The 16,535-nt window shown below is 35.1% G+C and overlaps 1 protein-coding gene across 2 annotated transcripts in view; it reads right to left on the reverse strand.

The window, feature by feature from the left end:
- Positions 1 to 16,535, reverse strand: part of RYR3 (ryanodine receptor 3) — a 793,997-nt gene that overhangs the window by 427,680 nt on the left and 349,782 nt on the right. For both annotated transcript variants that reach the window (XM_056810219.1, XM_056810218.1), the window contains exons 11-12: positions 8,520 to 8,693; positions 2,130 to 2,251 (exon numbers count right to left, since the gene is read on the reverse strand). In XM_056810219.1, coding sequence (XP_056666197.1) covers positions 2,130 to 2,251; positions 8,520 to 8,693 — 296 coding nt within the window. The remainder of the gene's footprint in view (positions 1 to 2,129; positions 2,252 to 8,519; positions 8,694 to 16,535) is intronic.

Here is a 16,535-nt window from a genome sequence, read left to right on the forward strand (position 1 = left end):
GAAAGTAATGAATGTTGGAGGGGATATGGCAAAGTGGAGACATTAATTCATTGCTGGTGGAGTTGAGAATTGATCCAACCATTCTGGAGGACAATTTGGAACTATGCCCAAAGGACAATAAAGGACTTTTTGCCCTTTGATCCAGCCATAGCACTGCTGGGTTTGTACCCCAAAGAGATAATAAGGAAAAAGACTTGTACAAGAATTCATAGCTGCACTCTTTGTGGTGGCAAAAAAATTGGAAAATGAGGGGATGCCCTTCAATTGGAGAATGGCTGAACAAATTGTGGTATATGTTGGTGATGGAATACTATTGTGCTAAAAGGAATAATAAAGTGGAGGAATTCCATGGGGAGTAGAACAACGTCCAGGAATTGATCCTGAGTGAGAGGAGCAGAACCAGGAAAACATTGTACACAGAGACTGATACACTTTGGTGCAATCGAATGTAATGGGCTTCTCCTTTAGTGGCAATGCAATGATCCTCAACAACTTGGAGGAACCTATGAGAAAAACCACTGTCCACATCCAGAGGAAACACATTGGGAGCAAAAACACTGAAGAAAAACAACTGCTTGAATACATGCCTGGAGGGGATATGTTTGGGGATGTGGACTCCAAATGAACATTCTAGTATAAACAACAACATGGAAATAGGTTCTGATCAAGGACACAAGTAATACCCAATGGAATTGTGCATTGGCTGAGGGAAGAGTGGATGGAGTGAAGGGAGGGAAATAATATGATTATTGTAACCAAGGAATAATGTCCTAAATTGACTAAATAAACTTATTCAAATGGAAAAAAAAACATGATGGGACAATAAAATTGCAAAGCAGATTAAAAAAAAAGAATATATTGTTAAAGGAATGCTATGTGGCTATAATATATCTAAATTACTCCAGAGAATTAACAATGACCTTCATACTATACAAATGGGCAAGATGGAACAGTATGGACTAAATGATAAAATATTTGCAGTAAGTGGTTTGGAACTGGTGAAATGCTCAAAACGGTAATCATTCATTAATTAGGAACAATTTTGGGGTAACCCAGAGACATCCCTTCAAGATTTTTCCTTTTTGTTTTTAATGTAACTTTTAAATTTTAAAAATTAAATATTAATTTTCTCTTCCTCAAATCCCCATTAAAAAAAAACCTTATACTAATTATGAATAGTTAAGCAAAATGAATTTCCACATAGCCCATGTCAAAAAATGTATATCTCATTTGGCATTTCAAATATACTACCTCTCTATCAGGAAGTGGGTAGTATTTATCATCCATTCTCCAGAATCATTGTTGCTCATAGCATTAATGAAAATTCATCTTTCATAGGTATTTGTCATTAAAACATATTATTGTAAAAAAAAAGAGTGACAATAAAATTTCCTAATATTTGAAGGAAACACCTATATCTCTAAAAGACATCCATAAAACCTTACAACAGTGTTTTTCTCCCTGCTTCTGACTAAGAAAGGAAAGGATATTAGGCTTAAAACTCTTACCCAGTAAAGACCCCTAAAATACAGGGAGAGGGTAATCTTGCCCGGTATCATTGAGGGAGGTAGTGGCAAACCACAGGTGAGCTAAGGAGTTCTTACTTTCAGCTTTGAATTCCATTCTTTTGACTATACTACTTTACTAAGGAGAAGAGAAAGCCATCCCACCCATATGGGAATTCATTCACATATTCATAGTTTTTCCCTAAAATTTCCTGCATGAAAAACATTTTCCTAAAACAGAATAATAATTGGAATTTTTGGAAACCAATAGCTACAGCTTTCAAGAAAGATCAATTTACCATAAGATATGGGAATAAATTTCACAGTCAAGAAGGTGAGAATAGACTTCAGTTACAAACTATGAAAATCCCAACTTCTTTTTAGCAAAAAAAAAATGTTTATAATGTGTTGGAGGCCATCATACCCTGACCAGCTGACAAGGTCATGGAGACAAAGTGACTCAGTTCTCTGTGGTAGGTTTGTTTCTTGTTTCTACTGGTATTTAGTTGTTGTTGTTGTTTTTATTGTACTGTATGCAATAAAAGAAAAGTTAATAGTATGAGAAAGCCATGGAACCCATGTTAATGGGATCAACAAGGAGACAGAGAAAAGCCATTAATTTACCTTATAAACTGGCTAAATAAGGATGTTGTGTTGCGGATGATCCGAGCAGCCTGGGACTCTTCATGCTGACATCTCTGAAGTGTTAAGCCATCATCCATGTGGCCTTCTTGATGGAGTATAACCTGCACAGAGAAGTTAATGAAAGCCAAGTCCTTTGGTTCCATATACTATCCCCTGAACAAACCAATGAATTTTATTTGCATAACTCTCCCCTTTTCCATCACTTCCCATCAAATATTAGAGATAATTTTCAAATCTAAGGCATGAACACAGTAGTTGGTTTGGGCCCATTTACCTTCTTATTCTTGATCCTCAATGCTCTGATTGAAAATGAAATATAATAGGATGACTTAGACTGGAAGTCTTGGAATTATTAGATGAATTTAGAAGGGAAAAATATACCTCACAAAATTTTTCTATCAAAATAGCTGTAAAATCTCTGCAAACCTTAAGGCACTATTTAGATTACTGCTATCATTATTGTTGTTGTGATTATTATCATTATTACTTTTCCTGGAAAAAAGGAATATCAGACTTTGTCCTCTAAGAAATTAGATTAATATAGAATATATGAAACAAAACTCTTCTAGCATCATAAACTGGATTACTCTGACCAAAGAGAGGTTGTAAATCTGAGATATGGTCAAATTCTGAGTCAGATAATCTAAGTAACAATAGAAAATAGACAAGAGAATGCTAATTTCTTAATTGTAATGAAGGATGGATGGTAGAGAGATGAAGTCACACAGGTGATATTTTTGATTACCAAAGAGCCATTATGTGACATTTATTTTTTTTGCAGAACTATAAATAAGGGGCAGATCAGCAGGAGAAATAATAGGCTAAGCATATACTTCTTCTAAGAACATTCAACCTAAAGACTTACTAGTGTTTTTATTTTTTTCAAAGTTTTTATATTTTATTTTTTCCAAATTACATGTAATAAGAATTTTAAAAATATTTATTTTCTAAAATTTTCAATTTTCTCTCTTCCTCTATCTTTCCTCCCTTGTAAATGTATGATCTTTTAAAACATTTCCATACTGGTTGTGTTGTAGAAGACTCATATAAAACAAAAACAATACATAAAAAATAAAATGAAAAATAATATGATCTCTATTCAGAATTCATCAGTTCTTTCTCTAGAAATGGGTAGCATTTTTCACCATGAGTCTTTGGAACCACCTTTGATCGCTGTTTTGCTGAGACTGATTAAATTATTCATACTTGATCATCATACAAATATTGCTATTACTATATACAACAGTTTCCTGGCTCTGCTCACTTCACATCAGTTTATATAAGTCTTTCCAGGTTTTCTGAAATCATACCGATCATCATTTCTTATAGTGCATTAGTATTCCATTACAAGCATACACCAGAACTTCTTCTGGCATTTTCTAATCGATGGAAATCCCTTCAGTTTCTGGTTCTTTGCGATTACAAAAAGAGCTGTGATAATATTTTTGTACAGGTATGTTCTTTTCCCCTATTTTTAATATCTTTGGGATATAGATGTAGTAGTGGTATTCTTGGGTCAAAGGATATGTGCAGAGTTTTATGGTCCTTTGGACATAGTAACACATTGCTCTCTTGAATGGTTGTATTAGTTTGTAGTTCCACCCAACATTGTATTAGTGTTCTGATTTTTCTATATCCCCTCCAACATTTATCATTTTCCTTTTCTGTCATGTTAGTCAGTCTGATGGGTATGAGGTGATAATTTAGAGTTGTTTTAATTTGCATTTCTCTAATCAATAGTGTCTTGGAGCATTTTTTCATATGACTAAAGATAGTTTAATTTCTTCATCTGAGAATTGCCTGTTCATAGCCTTTGACTATTTGTCAATTGAGAAATTTATTGTATTCTTATAAAATTGACTCAGTTCTCTCTATATATATATGCAAAATGAAGCCTTTGTTAGAAGGCTTGATATAAATATTTTCCCCAGTTTTGATATAAAATAGATTTCAATACCTAAGTATGTTATTCCCACTTTGTGCCAAATTCTGATGAGTGTAGGGTTTAAGCACTGCCTGCCACCCCCCCTCTACCTTCCATCTTACTGTACTGATTCTAACATTCCTCCTCATGTGATATAATTTACTCTCAAACTTGTCTCCTTTTCTCTTTTCCCAGTCTATTCCTCTTTCTTCTTGACTTTTTGATATCATCCCATCATATTCAATTTACTCTCTACTTTGCCTATATATGCTTCTATTCATTGCTCTAATAGTGCTCAAGTTCTTAAGTATCTTTAATACCTTAAGTAGCCTAAGTACTTTGTTTATCTTAGACACTTTGAGTATCATATATGTCATATAAAACATATATATGCCTTTCTTACTGTAATCAGTTTAACTCCACTATTTCCCTTGATAAACTTAAATATATTAAGTATTTTAAGCATCTTTTGTACCTTAGACATTTTTTTAAACCCTTACCTTCCATCTTGGAATCAATACTGTGTAATGGTTCCAAGGCAGAAGAGTGGTAAGGGCTAGGCAATGGGAGTCAAGTGACTTGTCCAGGGTCACACAATTGGGTAGTGTCTGAGGCCAGATTTGAACCTAGGACCTCCCGTCTCTAGGTCTGACTCTCAATCCACTGAGTAACCCAGCTGTCCCCTGTACCATAGAAATTTTAAATATCCTAGTTATTATTTTTCTATGTAGGGAAATTATTGGTTTAACCCTACTAATTCCCTTTAATATTTTCTGTTTACCTTTTTATGCTTCTCTTGAGTGTTGAATTTAATCATCTAATTTTCTTTTTAACTCTAATCATTTTGTTAGCAATGGATGGAATTTCTTTATTTCATTAAATAACCATTTCTTCCCCATAGAGTATTAAGGTCAGTTTCACTGCATATGTGATTTTTGGTTGTAGGCCTAGATCCTTTGCCTTGCAGAATTTCATTTCATGCCTCTGAACCTTTAATATAGAAGCTGCTAAGGTCCTGCGTAATCCTGATTGTGGCTCCACAATATTTGAATTTTGTCTTTCTGTCTGCTTGTAGTATCTTCTCTTTGGCTTGGAAATTCTGGAATTTGGTTAAAACAGCTTTAGTATTTTTACATTTTTTATGTCTTTCAGGAGGTGATCAAAGGATTTTTTCAATTTATTTTTTTCCTGATCTTGCTAAAAAACATCAGGGCAATTTTTACTGATAATCTTGCAATGGTGTCCAGGTTCTTTTTTTAAATCCTAGCTTTTAGGCAATCCAATGATGTTTGGACTTCTTCCCTTGATCTATTTTCCAGTTGTCAGTGAGCGATTTAAAATTTTCTTTTCTTTTTCATTCTTTTAAATTTTTTTAAGTTTGTTGCTGTTACTTCATTGCATCACCATTTGTCCAATTATCATTTCTAGGAAGCCTTTTTCTTATTTAAGGCTTTGTACTTCTCTACTTAGGGAGTTAGTTTCCTATTTGAGGTATTATATTTCATTTTTAGGAATTTTTTCTTTAGTAATTTTTTATTCTAAGGTGTTGATTTTTCCTATCATCTTCTTTTCAAAATTTCTTATTGTGTTTCTATCCTTTTTGGAGCTCTTCCAGGTGTTTATTTTGGGCTTAATATCCTTTTATATTTTGCTTTGAGGTTTCACATGTTTTCATTTTTGCATTGCTGTCCTCTTCTGAGCTTGTATCTCTCTTGTTGAAATAATTTTCTAGCATGTGGATTTTTCTCTCTCCTTTGCTCATTTGGGGATTGTCTTTTCTGGTATTTTTTTTCTCTATATGCTGAAGTTTAGCTTCATTCCTGTAGAGAGTACAGTCCCATGTTCATACTTTGCCTGGGATTGGGTCAGCTGTCTAATTTCAGATTTAGTACATTGTAGAGGTAGCCTGGTTGGCCTGCTATGTGGAGGTTTGCAACTATTCAGTTCAGCTGGTTCCAGTTCAGTTTTGCCTAATCTCACTGAGCTTGGCCCTTTTTGGGTTCAGTTCCTCCTCTCTTTGCCTGTGCTGTGCGTTGCTTGGCCTCTATTCTGGCTGAATTATGCAAGGCAGCTTTTCTCTCAGTGCTGCTTATTCTGTCTTCCATTGACTTCTGCTCTTACCCTACTGAGGATGGACTGAGCCAGCTGTGCTCTTTCCACTGCTTTCCTGCACTGTATTGCATTGGAGTTCCACTGAGGCTTGTTCAACATTCTTTCCTCATACCCCAGGGAGATGAGTCCTCCTTGCAGTCTCTCCACATTGTTCTGGGCTGCAGCAGTGTTTCATCCCCTTTTCTGATGGTTCTGTTACCCTCATAGGTATTTCTTGGCATTTAATTTATTTTAACAGTAACAAGGGAAAAAAGTGAACTAGTATATATTTAAAAAGTGTCAACATAAAAAGAAGAGAGTTGCCTTCTAAATAAAACTTCCTTTGATTGAAGATTCTCTGCCATCTCTTGTCTTCAGAGCATTTATAATATATTAGATCAGATCTTATAATTCTACTTCTTTATTTTCTCAAAGGCATGACCTACTACAATTAATTAAAGAAAGCAGAATTAGTATTCTGTGATGTCTTGTGCTGCTTACTTAACCTGAGACTATACTCTTGCTTTGAAGGTTAAGTTAAGGATGTGCCTCTCTCTGTTTATTCACTAACTGCTACAAAACATTATTTTGTTTAGCACCTCCCAACAAATGCTTAATAATATTACATTTAGAATCTGAAATACATTACTTGTGTTTGGACACTAGTGGATTTCTTTTGGCTTCTATCCAAGATTTCTGGACTAAGTTTTACTTGTTCAGATAATGCAATCAAACCAGCCAACAAAACAAGATTCTGATAGACAGAGAGGAAAAGTCAATTCTTAGACTATTAAAAATCCTATTAATTTCAGAAGCAAAATTTATATGTATAGTATAGTAGTAGTCTCTCGGTAACTGAGGATGACGATTGTCTTTGTGCGCTTTCATCTGTGATGTACATGACTGTGCACGAAAACACTTGTGCGTGAAGAAGATTTAAGTGGAAAAGTCGATGCACAGAGACAGTCCCACTCTCTCGGTGTTGGAAGCCTGGGCCCAGTGGCACGAAAAATCGTTACACCTGGAGACTTCCTCAGCTGCATTGGATGGCCCTGTTGTCCTTTGTGCTCCAACATGCCCTAAGCATTCCACAGTGCTTTGCTGCATTGCCCTCTCAACCATTGAACGAGGTTGTAAAGGGTGACCAGAGTAAGAATACTGTCTTATAAAGGTTTGCCCAGGAAACACATGAGAATGAATCAAGGAATGAGTGTGATATAATTGCAAATGAGTTGAGGATAAATGAAAATGGGAGTAATGAAAATAATATAGGTGGTAATACAAATGAATTAATTAAATCAAAGGAGGATATAGTTGGTATAAATAATTGTACAGAGAAAAAACATTGTAATGTAAATTTAATAGAAAATTCTAATGAATGTATGATAAGAGAAATTAATGAAGAATATAACCTAAATAATAATAATGAAATTGTAAATGGGAACAGTGATACTAAGATGGAGAATTTAAGGTCCAATGAGAGAAATATAAAAGATGATGATGCAAAATACTGGGAAAGTCATGTAATTCATGCAGATGTTGACTTGGATGGACAGGAAATGACTGAGCTTTGTACTGATGTTACTGTGCTTGCAATGATTCTTGAAACCTTCCAACCCCCAAATAGCACTGAACCCTATGTTTCGGTAACTATAGAGGATCAGATATATGATCTTTTGGTGGATACTGGAGCCAGTAAATCAGTTTTGCAAAGTCTTCCTAAAGATTGTAGAGCTGTTGGTACTATGGAAGTGATTGGAGTTACTGGAAAACCAGAGAGAGTAGCTAAATTACAACCAAAAATGATTACCCATGGTCCATTAAGCATGGAACACACATTTCTATGTATGCCTGGATATATATATATATATATATATATATATATATATATATATATATATTTGAATCTAGATTTGTTCATTCATTTAGTTACTAATTGGTCTCCCAATGATGTAACCTCATATTCTTGCTGCTTGTTCCCTGTTCCAAATCAAAAGATGGTCTAGGATAGTAAAAAACTTCCTTTAGATGTTGATACTTATACCTAGGCCAGTTTCTCTATTGTTGGCAGATGAGCAAAATATTAAAATCTGTGAAGAGTTTTGCAATATATCACCATCTCACTTTGAAAGCCTATTCCTTATTCATAATTCATTTTATTTTTCTTGTCTTCTCAATGTTGGGGGAGGGAGATTGTAGGGCTTTCCAGCTCTTTCTGAAATCATCCTGTTCAACATTTCTTATAGTACAATAGGATTCCATCACCATCATATTGCATAATTTTTTTCTATTGCTCAAATATTTCTAAATGGAAATAATAAGTTTACAGATGTACAAATGTTGAAATGGCTCACCTTCCTTTTCAGGGGTCCAAGGCGTGAGGTTTTGGCATCTTGTGCTTTGTAAGTCATCCACAGACCACTAGCTACATGTTGAACAAAGCATATGGAATCTCCATACTTTATTTCTGCAATTCCCATGCCTTCGATATCCCGCTTATGACTTGAATCCAATTTTTCCTTGATTTCCTATTATTTCCCCCAAAAAGCATACAGTTATTTTTCATTATATCGAAAATCAACATTAAAATCATTATTAGGGAACTTATGAATCTAGAAATGGATTAGATTGTGAATAATTAGAAATAATAAATCCCAAAACAAAAAAAATTGGAAACAACTACTTTATCATTTAACTCCTCACTTCTTGAAAGTCCTTGTTGCCAGCTGAACAACAAAAATTGCTCCCAAATTAAAAAAATAAAAGACTGTGTTTGAAAAAATTGATTTTATCTTGGTTATTTAGAAGTCAGAATGGGTTATCCCACAAAAGCAATACTGGATGATTAGGCTTACTAATTAACCAGCTCACTGAATTATTCTTTTAAGCAAACAATTAAATGTAAGGCAGAGCAGTACAATTGAAAGAACACTGGCTTTGGAGTGAAAGGACTTGGGTTCAGATATCAACTCTGTCTTGTAACACCTGTGTAACTTGTAGCATGACATTTAGCATCATTGGGTTTCAGTTTCTACACCTATAAAAGGATGGGGTTGGACTCTATTGTTCCTTCAAGTTATCTTCAAAGCTTAGAACATGCTTGACATATAGTAAGCTCTTGGTAAATGGTTTTGGTTTATTCACATGCAATACATTTTATCATGGATTTATAATCTATCAGGTAGAGATATGACAGTAAATAGATAAATAAAATACACATTAGCATATGATTAGTGCTACTATGTAAATGTGAGAGAGGGAATAAGCATTTATATAGTACCTACAGTATGTCAAATTCTATGCTAAATGTTTTATAAATATCTCATCTGAGCCCCACAACCTTGTAAAGTAGGTGCTATTATGAATTCCATTTTACGGATCAGGAATCTGGGGCAAACAGGGGTTAAATGAGTTGTCTAGGTCACAAAGCTAGTAATTGACTGAGATTAGATTAGAATTCAGGTCTTCCTCAATCCAGGCAAGTACTCTATTCATTTCACTACCTGGTTTTCTCCAAATATGAAACATCTAAGTATGAAATTACATGTAAGTAAAGAATCATTTTACTGCTTGGTAGAAAGGGGACATCAGCTACAAACTCCAACAACCATAGGTAATATTGTCTCCATGAGAAAATGTACTCAAAGTCTAAATTTGGAATTCCCAGAATATGTTTCACCTTGCTGCCAGGAATCCCTTACCATAGAGAATGTCTACATTTAGTAGACAGAAGAAATAAGAGGAGTTGGCAAAGAAGAGAAAGAACCTAGATCATGAAATGTTAACAAATTGAGAGGACTCTAAAGAGCTTTAGAGATGAAGAGTTGGTCAACTAACTTCAAATGCTATAGAGAAGAAAAAGAAAATGCAAACTTTCTTAGTTTTTCCCTGATCCAGACTGGGTGTGGTTTGAGGAACAACTGGGGGAGTTTGGGTGTTATAGGAGGAGGAGAGAAAGATCTTAAGTCAAGGTAAACCCACAGGGAAATTTTTCTGTCTTGCTTTCTCCCAGTTATACTGTCCCCCCCCCTTTTTCCCATTAAAGATCCCAGACAACTTGGCCTGCCAGCTGCTTATTGCTTATGACTATGGTTTGTCTCAACTCATTGTATAATGCAAAGAAAAATATAACTCTGAAATAAGCACTTAAATTTTTTTCTCTAAGAGTTTTTACTATTATCACAATAGGAAACAGAAAAAGGATACAAATGGCTCCTTCTCACTGCATTCATTATGTCAATTAACAAGCAGTTATTACATTCTGTAGTGAGGTAAATTTCAGGGTGCCAATAGTTTGACTGACAAGCCCTCAAGACTCAGAATTCTCCCAGGGCTGACAGGAAAAGTTCCAAACTGTTGAAGAGACAGTTTTTCCAATTGCAGTCTGCAGCTGATAAGTGAAGCCTGAATGGTGCAGATCTGATTTCTTCTGGACTCCCTTGGACATCTTGGAAGCAGCCTCTTTGAATACCATAAAGCAAGAGTGAGCAGGAATTTCCTCAATACTCTCTGGTGGACAAAGAGGAAAACTGGAGGAAATCAGTCTCTCTTTTGGACATCTGAGGACTCAGCTGGTTTCCTTTATCTGACCCATCAAAGGAATCTCTGAGTGTGAGAAATCTGGTTAGCTGTTGGACTTGCCTTTAGGAATTTATATAGTTAGTTAAAGTAGTTAAATAGTGGATTTAATTAGCAGGTAAAGCAGTCAGATTTCCCTTCTCCCATTTTCTTTCCTCCCTTCCTCCCTTTTCTGTTAATAAATTCAATATTATTTATATGTGCTGTTTTTCCTTTGTATTACTTTCCTTCCCCCTTTCCAAAATATAGATTTAACAGTTGGCCAATCTGGCTAGGTTAAAAAAAAAACACCCTATTTTTTTATATTTACATAGAAAAACAGTTAAGTTTGTATAGGAAAGTGAAGTGAAGACTGGATTTGTACTCAGAGAGTAGTACATTCCACAAGGAGGGGGCCAGCAGAATTCTGGGACTTTAGCTAAGCTAGGAGGGACATTGAATTATTAAATACCCTCTGCCACATGGTCTAGGTGGCCATATTGAATTTTTTTCTTCAAATTTTAAAAATAATTTTTCCCTTTTGTTAATTGTTTGTTAATAGGTTATCTATAGTGGATTATAACAACTCAAATTTACTTGGATATACTTTATTGGCTATGAATGTAAACATGCCTTGGGGCATGGTAATGGATTTATTTGTCATGTTATGGGAGTGTGTTTTGCATATCCCATATATTGTCTTTGTACTTTTCCCCAATGTATGCTCAATGGGTTTGGATTATCAGTGGATGAAATCTTTTATGGAAATTACAATGAAAACTGTCTTGTCTCATGTCCCCATATTTTATATCTGTCTTTGTGTTCTGTATAAATGTAGACTATTTTTCTTTCTTATTGGCAAATGGTTTAAAGCAATAATGATTTGGTTGACCAAGGATTCAGAGCTCAAACTAATGGTAATACATATGAAACAACAGCTGGACCAGATGGAACTATATATAAAGGAGAAAAAGCTTGTGAACACAGAATATGACTGTGGGAAAAAGTAAATACTGTTACAAATGGAAATTTGAATAGGTTACAACAAGAAGAGGCTGGAGGGATGGTTACACTATTTTTCATTAAGAGCTCTCCCTGTAGTCTCAAGGAATGAAATCTTCCAAGTCAAGACACACAAAAGATTCACCCCAGAGGTCTTGGAATTCATAAAGAACCCTAGCCTTTGTGGATGAACCCAATTGGGTAATTAAGTAATTGAAGAGGGCTATTGATTTATTTGACCCCAATTATAATGATTTTGCCCTCTTAATGAAAGAGCTATTAACAAAATGGGAACATAATAAGTTTATAGAGGAAACTAGACAGGATCCCTTGTTACCATCATGGCCAGAAGATTATTCAGATACTGACACGAACAGTAAAGGGCACTATGACATAATGAAGGAATATAGACAAACAATAATAGAGGTCATGAGTAGTAATGCAAAAAGACCAAACACTTGGTCAAAATTTGAAGGGTTAAAACAAAAACACACTGAATCACCTACATCATTCCTAGACTGAATCACTGAAGCAGGTGAGACATATCTGAATATGATGTCCTTGAAGAGGGGACAATATCACATATAAAGAGAATCTTTGTAAAAAATGCTATTCCCAAAATAAAATTATTCTTTAAAAACAATTATCCTGATTGGGAAGAAATGGAGCTGGAAGACATTAGATGAAAGGCAACATACTTGACCACAGATAATGAAGAAAGATATGAGGATAGAGACACTGTAGTAGAAGATCTTAAAAGAAAACTTAGGGAAGCAGAAATTAAAGCTAAAAAAAAGTGAAATAAAAGAGGTTAAGGCAGTGGCTGCATTAAGATCAATGAAGCCTAATAATAATTATTATTATAAGCCAAGAGATAGAAGATCAGGTCCCTAATGTTGTTTCCTCTGCAATAGGCTCAGCCATTTTATAAAAGAATATCAGTATAGAGGCCAATTGGCAAAGCAAATGAACAGGTATGGAGGATTTAATAGGAATGATAATTGGAATAATAACTATAATAATAACAATAATGGCTGGAATAATAATAACTACTCCAGGAGAAATAATGGGAATGTGTGTCAAAACGCTTGTTTCCAGGGAGCCCAAGCATCAGACCTCAATACAATGGAGTGCTGGGTTAAGTCTGGAGCAAGGCCTAAATATAGTTAGGTTGTTAATGGTGATCAGAGCAAAAGGGCATGTTCCTTATGAAGGTTTCCCCAATGTACTTCTGTAATTAAATCAAGGGATAATGAATTGAGAGTAAATGAAAGTGACTGTAATGGTAATTAGATTAATGAAGATATAGATGAAGTGATTGAATCAAAGGATATTATAATTAGTGTTACTAATTGTAAGAAAAAAGAAAATTAAGATAAATTTAGTAGAAAATTCTAATGAATGTAAAATAAGGGAAAATAGTGAAGAATGTAAGCTGGATAATGATAATGAGATTATAAATGAGAACAATGATACCAAGGTGGAGAGTATAAGGACAAAGGATCATAGTGAAAAAAGCTGATGATGAAGTTAAAGATGCAAAATCTTGGGTTGATTATGTAGTTCAAGCAGATGTAAACTTGGATGGACAGGAAATGACTGAGCTTTGTTCTGATGTTACTGTGCCAGTACCGGTATTGGAAACATTTCAACCTCCAAACAGTACAAAACCATATGTATCTGTCACTATAGATGATCAGATTTATGATCTTTTGGTTGATACTGAAGCCAGTAAATCAGTTTTTCAAAGTCTTCCTAAGTATTGTAGAGCTGAGGGTATAATGGAAGTAACAGGAGCTACTAGTAAACTACAGAGAGTAGCAAAATTAAAACCTAAAACAATTACTTTAGGTCCTTTATCTGTGGGGCATGCATTTCTTTCTATGCCAGATTGTCCCATGAATCTTCTAGGTAGGGATTTAGTATGTAAATTATGAGCAACAATGTATTGATACTGATGATATCTCATTACATCTATCAGAAGAATCTCTGAAAGCTTTTCCATTGCTGTCACTAGATTCAGTCACTACAGAGGATGACTTGGATTTAATCTATCCTATACCTGAGAATATCCCTTAAGGTTTATGGTCAAAGTCTTCCACAGATGTAGGTCTATTGAAATCAGCTACTCCTATGATGGTGAGGACTAAGGAAGAATCAGTTCCTTGTGTACCTCAATATCCCTTAACTAAAAAAGCCATAGAGGGTATCAGACCAATCATTGAATCCCTAATTGAACAAGAGATCATAATACCTTGCTTCTCAGAATATAATACACCAGTATATATATATATGTATATATATATGATATATATAATATAATATAATATAATATAATATAATACTTCCAATCAAAAAGCCAAAGCTAGATCAAAATGGCAAAGTAGTATACAGATTCATACAGGATTTAAGAGCTGTAAATGATCATGTGGTAAAGACACATCCTATTGTGCTAAGTCCAGCTGCTATAATTTCTTCCACTCCAAGTCAGGCAAGATATTTCACCATGGTAGATTTATGCTCAGAGTTTTTATCTATACCAATTCACAAGGATTCTCAAAAGATCTTTGCTTTTACTTGGGAGAAAACCCAGTGAACATATAATTGTATATGTATAATACATATACTTGTTTGCCTCAGGGATTCACCAATTCCCTGAGCCAATTCTTATAAATTTTAAATAGAGATCTAAAAACAGTAACATTCAAGGAAAGTAAAATAGTTCAGTTTGTTGATGATATCCTCCTTCCATCCCAGAGTGCTAAAGTGTGTCTCAGAGATAGCAATATTCTTCTGATGGAAATATATAAATGTGGGCATAAAATCTCCAAGGCAAAATTATAGTGGGTTTTACCTTGAGTGCAATATCTTGGATTTGTGTTATCAGAGGGTTGTATTTTCAGAAGTATCACACAGAAAAGAATAGCAGACCTCCAGAAACTGAGTGCTCCTAAGACTAAAAAGCAACTTAGAGCTGTTCTTGGAACAACTGGTTTCTGTAGGCAATGAATACCTGGTTATAGTGAATTAACAAAGTGTTTAGCAGACTTAGCCAGGAATATATAACCAGAACCTCTGAAACTAAAACCTGAACATCTGCAAGTCTTAACTAAGCTTAAAGAAGCCATTTTATCAGCCCTGGCTTTGGGTATCCCTGACTATACAAAACCATTTCAACTATTTGTCAATTAAAAAAAAGATATTGCTTCTGGTGTACTGACACAGACTTTAGGACAAAGTTATCATCCAATTGGATATTATAGTTGTCAGTTTGATCAATAGCTGCTGGTACAGTTCCTTGTCTAAGGGGTGTAGCAGTTGCAGCTGTGTTAGTTCAAAAGTCAGCTGATTTAGTTTTGGGATGTCCATTGACTGTATATTGTTCACCTCAAATAGAAGCACTAATGAAGAAATTTCATACTCAAGCATATTCAGACCAATGAATATCTAAGTATGAAATTATGCCTAGGATGGACTTAAAAGACACTCCTTTTGAAAATCCAGACTTAGTGTTATTCACTGATGGTTCTTCATATTTGTGTAATGGAATTAGATGTACAGATGCTACAGTTGTCACAGAATTTGAGACACTGGTATGAATGATTACCTGGTGCTCAAGGGGCAGAGTTGGTCGCTTTGAAGCAAGCATGTCTTCTAGCTGATGGTAAAAATGTAAATATTTATACAGATTCTCATTATGCATTTTCTATTTGTCATGCTAAAGGACAGATCTGGAAACAATGAGATTTTATTACTGCATCAGGAAAACTAATTGCACATGCAGAAATAATAACTGAGTTGTTAGATGCTATTCAAAAACCAAAACAGCTAGCGATGATCTATTGTAAAAGTCACACTTATGGCAGAGACTCAGTCTTGTTATAATTGCATGATTTTAAGAGAAAAAAGAAATGAAATAAAAACAGGAGAGAGAGAGAAAAAGAGAGGGAGGGAGGGGGAGAGAGGGAGAAGGGGAGAGAGAGAGAGAGAGGGAGAGAGAGAGAGAGAGAGAGAGAGAGAGAGAGAGAGAGAGAGAGAGAGAGAGAGAGAGAGAGAGAGAGAGAGAGAGAAATTTGAAATTTGTTATCATACATAAATAGGGTATAAGAGAATGCTATAAAACATGGAGGAAGGTGCAAGGAAGAGTGGGCTATATAGTAATCCACCTTTGATCTGAACTAGACAAAGGGATTGTGAATTTTAGATTTACTCTATCCTGCTTAGTCTTTAGAATTTTAACAACCAGGAATATTTACACCTCCACTTAAGGATTAAGTATGAGAGAGGTAGGTCATGAACTGCGGGTGCTAGCAAGTGACAGATCAGAAACAACTGACTGACCCCCTGGGCTGTCCTAAGCCAAGCTTAAGCCACCATTGGTACATATTAGATGCAGGAAGTGATGTAAAGAACTGCTTTTATATTTTGCATCACTTCCTATGAGAGGGCTTTTGTGAACTTTGAAGGTGGAACTTGACCCATGGGACCTCAGACTGCTTCCTTGAAGAGACCACATGGTGAGTGATAAGGCTGACTTCCCTTTCCTTGGTTCTTTTTGAAGGCACCAGTCTCTGAGGAGGCCCCTCATCTTGGAGGAGGCCTCATGGCTAGAAGTCAAGCTAGATTTAATCCTCTGGGAAGGCCCACTGGCTGAGGCCTCTGAATTCCCCTTGGCTCTGGTCAGGTTGGAGCAGAACTTTTCCCCTTTCTCTTATTGCCTCATTCTTAATTTCTTCCTTCTATTGTAAATAAACCACCATAAAATTCCATTCTGACTTGAGTATTTCATTGGAATTTAGAATTTAAATCCC

Source organism: Monodelphis domestica, chromosome 1 (genome assembly GCF_027887165.1).
Source record: "Monodelphis domestica isolate mMonDom1 chromosome 1, mMonDom1.pri, whole genome shotgun sequence".
NCBI classification, from domain to species: Eukaryota; Metazoa; Chordata; class Mammalia; order Didelphimorphia; family Didelphidae; genus Monodelphis; species Monodelphis domestica.